This window comes from Adiantum capillus-veneris, chromosome 25 (genome assembly GCF_014529385.1).
Source record: "Adiantum capillus-veneris isolate H3 chromosome 25, ASM1452938v2, whole genome shotgun sequence".
NCBI lineage: Eukaryota > Viridiplantae > Streptophyta > Polypodiopsida > Polypodiales > Pteridaceae > Adiantum > Adiantum capillus-veneris.
In genome coordinates this window covers 5,907,168-5,912,321 of record NC_140955.1, presented here as the reverse complement: position 1 = coordinate 5,912,321, position 5,154 = coordinate 5,907,168, and the positions used below count along the sequence as shown (strand labels likewise).

Sequence of the window (5,154 nt, the reverse complement as noted above, 5' to 3'; positions counted from 1 at the left end):
ATCCTATGACGAGGGTACTGTAAAGGAAAACTCCAGCTACTTGTATCACCGAAGGTGTCTCAATATTCGAGCACACCCCAGCTCAAAGAAAACCTCAGGCTATCGACCCTCCAAAGGCTAATGTAGACACAAATGGACTAGCCACAGTCTTGAAAAGGGATCTTTCGGTCCGAGTCTAAGAAACGGCTAGAAAAAACTGCCAAAATAGTCAAAAATGGCTCCACACGTAGTGCAGTGGGCAGTGTTTGCAACTCAATGTACATGAGTAAAACTGTGCTCAAACAGGCACCAAGAATTATTGCATGCAGTAAAAGTGATCCCTGCAGGGATATCTGCTCTCAAAAGAGCTTAATAACACTAGGTGTGCTCACAGCAAAATGCATTTGTCAACGCATCTGTCCGCAAAGAATCTGCTGTCGAAATGACTGACAAATCACCTATGAAAGAGTTGTGTCTGTTAATCTGGAGAATCTGTGTGTGAATAGGCTGAAAACCCCCATGTAACCAGTAACTTGCGTGTCGGTGTTGCTATGTGCCGATTTTTGCCGCCGGACAGAAATACGCTAGTCAAATAGCCGCCAAAGGTGTCGTAGCCAAAAATCATGCCGGACAATGCGATTGGTGCAATCTGTGCTAATGCTGAGTGTCACTCCTCTATGGTAGATCACCCGTGCGTATGGCAAGCACAGCTGTTGATCGCGAGAAATATCATCCGTGTGAAACCAGTGTCGGGTCAGATGTCAAAAATCCTCCTGTAATGTGTAAGGTTGTCGAGCCGGTGTGCTAGAAATGGTGTCGTAAAACGATGTTCCGATGCGGAGTAGCAAATCATTGATGTTGGTGTTTTTTTCCATCGTCGAATGTGAGTAGCTAGCCAAATAGCCGTAGACAATGCTAGAAGACTGAACTCGGGCTGATGTTGGATAACACCGAGCTTACTCGCCTGCACCTGTAATTGTGAATGTGTGTGCGTGTGAGCGCACGCCAAATGACGCTCGGTCTCTAAAACTTTCACTCGCTCACTTGCTCTCTATCTCAAGCTCTCTCTCTCTTGCTCGCTCGCTCGCTCTCTCTCTCTCTCTCTCTCTCTCTCTCTCAGTCACTTGCTATTGATCCCTCACTTTCAAGAGTCGAGATTTGAGGGTTTGTTGGGAGAGGGGGTGGTCAGGGAGTTATGGCCCTGCTCATGGTGCTTGCGTGCTCGAGGTTCCCCAAGCCATTGAGTGTGTGTCGAGGGTCAATGGCTATCGATGGGGGGGTGAGTGAACACTCCCCTACACACACAATGAGTTTTTAAGGCTTAAAAGAAAAACAAATTCGAATTTTTCTTGCAACTCACTGTTGATTGCTGCAATGTCGAGCTTGAGTGTGTGTGTGTGTGTGTGTGTATGTGTGTATGTGTGTGTGTGTCGACTTTTGAAGTCGTTGGAGAGCGCACACACTGCAAAAAGAGAAGAGAAGATAGTAAGCAAGTAGAGAGAGAGTGTGTTCTTCTTCTTCTTCTTCCTACTAATGAGAGAGAAGATCTTATGGAGATGGTGATGGAAAACTTGCACCACTCCATATGATAAGTAAGTATTGCCGTGTAGTAGTAGTTGCAACTATCAACACTGAAAATAGAGCTCTCTCTACCAATTTATAGGCACTTTGCAGGTCCAGCTTGCTCCCCAAATGAGAGCATAGAATCAATTTTGTTATACATGTGTACTAAGTCTTCTCTTTGCTTGTCTTGTTTTTAGATGGATCTTCTTAACCATCTAGATGAACTTGATTTTAATGGTTTCTCTTACAACATTACTAATGCTTTGGGGCAAACTCTCTAAATACTCTTTTAACTCTCATGACTAAATTGTCCCTTATACCACCCACTAAACTCTCTGAATACTCTTTTAACTCTTATGAATAAATATTTAAGCTAGGAAATCATTGGGACATAAGCATAGATTCCTATTTATGATGAAATTAGGTAGCGAGTCAGCGACGCCAAAGCTACAATTTACCATGATGTGTTTACGTCAATGCATAGAGCTCTTACCTGCGGCGGTTGCAATGCAATAGATGGCATTGCAATGAGACAACCAGGGAAGGAGTAGGAAGCATGAGAAGGAGAGAAGTGAGCGTTGTTATCTCACGCTGTGTATTTCTTATCCAAAACTTGACAATAACTTACAAAAATTGGCTTTTATATCTTAGCCAAGGTTTCTGTGGTCAAAACTAATAATTTGGGATCTCTAACTAAGGATATATTGATACAATCTGGAAGCTTATAGCCCCGGCTCATCGATTAAATATCCATTTGGAAAATAGGAATTACAATATTTTTTATTTATCAAAAGAATAAGTTTTTTTACAATAAAAGCTCCCGAAAAATGTTGCATGAGTTAGTTTGCTACTAACATTCCCCCCTCCTCAACTGTGAATATTACAAGCTCGGCTTCAGAGCAGAAAATTAATACAAAAAGGTGGGGATTTGACTTGATGTAGTGGTGGCCGCTATCCAACGTTGCTGACCTGCAACACTCCCCCCTCCTAAACCAAGTCGTCCTCGACATGGGGTTGTTGTGGAGTGTGTTAAGCGCTTGGCGTTTCATCTGTCCAATTGAGTGGACATCTTTCTAATCTGCGCCCTGCCATAAGCTTAAGGGCCTCTTTGAACTGGGCCTTCTTCTCCTTTTCAATGGCTGATAGTGGGATATTCTGGATCCCATGCTTCAACTCGATCGCTATATAACTTACATATCTTGCTCTAAGGTCTGCGACTTCGATGTTGAAGATCTTTGAATTATAGGAGAAGAAGCTGGTGTAGAAAGCCTCTTCGAATGTTTGGAGGTAGTAGCTGGGCAAAAACATTAGACGAGCAAAAAATCCATGCAAAATGACTTCATCTGGTTGGCTGGATAGATCATAGTATAGGCCTGTTGTACCCTCCAAAAAACCCAACCAGGGAGTGTCGGTTAACTTCGTCTGGTGGTATACCTATATACAGGTTAGTAGCATCCGACATATTTTCCTTAGCATGCCTGTAGATAGGTCTTGGAGACCTCTGTACATTTCCTCAGCTTCAGTCAATGATCTGATCATATATTCTTCTGTAAGGTAGTCACTTGGCTTAGGAGCCGGCAGTAGTGGATAGTTCATCCAAGTGGGATGCTCCTTCTGAAGGTGCTCAAACTCTTGCCATGTGTATACTCGCGGACAGGGGCAGACTGTAGGATCTTCTTTAATGTATCTAGGTGCGTGGACTTGATGGATAAGAAATTCTGGATGCTTCTTAAGCCATCTCTGTCGCCATGTAGGTTCAAGACTTTTCTCCGGCACCTGCTGCTCCTCTGCCGTCCTTTTAAGCTCAGCTAATATACTCGGCTTGAAATCAAGAGATTCAAACTTCATCATTGGAAAGGGAAGCATGCGCACATACCAAGCTTCATTTATCTGCTGGGGAGTCAGGTGAGCGACATTTGCAGAGTGTAGTATATGCTGCTCCCAGCTTAGGCTCTTCCAATGATACCTCTCATGGATGATCTCCATGCGCTCTCTTAACTGCAGCTCTTTGTCTGCTGCTTCAGCTGTAGTAGGCTATGGCTCTGTAGCAGGTGCAGATATTGGTTCCTCTAGAGGCATCTCTTGCTGTACAGTCCCTTCTGTCTCTAGTGGCCTGGCTTCAGGCCTGGTAGATGTAGGCGCTATATTTGGCCGTGAACTTGAAGCTTTTAAGAGTGCCAACTGTTGCTTTAAATTTGCATTTTCTAGAAGGAGTTGGTCTTTTTGTAGCATAGATTGAGCTACCGGCTCTTCTCTCTGGAAGGCTTCCATCCTCAGCTTCTTCTCGAGCTCTTCTATCTTCTGATCTTTTTCTTGCATAGCTATTTGAGCTGAGGAGGAGGTGGCCTCAGCTGCTACATAGCCTTTGAGCTTGTCGATGAGTTCACTTTGAAGCTGGACTTGGGCGTTTAAGGAAGTGATGTGATCCGTGCCCAGATCATACATAGATTTGAGTCCACTATACTCATGTCTTGCTTTCTGATGCAGCTCCTTTTCTGCTATAAATTGAGTATGTAGTTTTCTTAGCTCATCATTAGTGTTGGCTAGCTGTTCTTTTAGTTGAGCTACTTCTTGGAGTGCCTTTTCAAGCTGCAAGCTCTTTGTAGCTGCTTCTTGCTCAAGCTGCCTGGCCTGATGCTTCATTCCTTCGGTCATCATTGTAATCTGAGAAGCAAAGAAGTCCAAGCCTTGACCGAAGGTCTGCATTGGTGGCGGGACCACTGCTGGTGGAGTGTGGAATATAAGTGGTACTGCAGATGTTTCTTCTCGTGCCTTTGATGATTCAGCTATTGGTGTGTGAGCTAGACTTTCAGCTTTTTTTTTGCTTCTCTGGCATAGCAAGCTTGACAGTTTCTTCCTTTGGAGGCGGAGCCGCTTCATCATCTTTGAGGTTGACAATAATTGGAGCACTTTGGACCTCTGGCTCTCCCTCTCCTTCAAGTCCTGCATATTTTTGACTTAGTATGTGAGTTCTTGTTACAGAGACAAATACCTTTCTTCCCACAATTTCTCCATTCAATTGAGTTGAATCTTGCTTTTGCTTCTGAGCTTCGTCTTTAGCTATCTCAAGCTCTGTTTGTGTTGCTTGTGCAGGTTGTGCTTCTGAGATGTGTGGCTCTTCAGGTTGTGGAGGAGGAGATGGAGGCTGTTGTTCTGTTACAAGTGGTTCATATGCTGTTGAGCCCTCCATTCTTTCCATCCTCTCTTTGGCAAGTCTTTCCTCCTCTTCCTTTAGATATGCTTTGAGAAGGAGGTCTTCTTCGGCCATGGTGACTGAGGGCTTTTTGACGCGTGGTTCTTGTGGATTCCACTGCTCCTCAAGGTCACCGGCTACTACCCGTTGCTTCTTGTATGCTTCTTTTAGGCGTTCAAGGCGAGCCTTCTTTTGTAGTGGATCCTCTTGTACTGGAGCTGTGGGAGGTATTTTCCTTTTCCTTGTCATCAATGGGGTGTGTTCTTCTTCCTTTCCCTCAGTCTCCGGCTCTGATGCTTGTGTTGGTTGTGGTTTATAAGAGGTTCCCGCTTGTTCTTCCTCTTCGGAATCCCTTTCTGGTTGCGAGGCTTCATGATGTGTTTCCTCTTCTTCCTCCTCCTCTTCTTGCACTGTCACTA

General features: G+C 44.4%; 1 protein-coding gene across 1 annotated transcript; it reads right to left on the bottom strand.

Annotated features, from left to right (window-relative positions):
* Positions 1–3,576: 3,576 nt before the first annotated feature.
* LOC147424367 (uncharacterized) lies at positions 3,577–4,810 on the bottom strand. The gene has a single exon (XM_086500856.1). The coding sequence runs from the start codon at positions 4,489–4,491 to the stop codon at positions 3,577–3,579; it is 915 nt and encodes a 304-aa protein (XP_086356982.1). The 5' UTR covers positions 4,492–4,810.
* Between the last annotated feature and the right edge of the window lie 344 nt (positions 4,811–5,154).

Excerpts from the sequence above, each read along its gene's own strand:
- LOC147424367 (XM_086500856.1), bottom strand. The coding sequence starts at position 4,491 with ATGCAGGACTTGAAGGAGAGGGAGAGCCAGAGGTCCAAAGTGCTCCAA.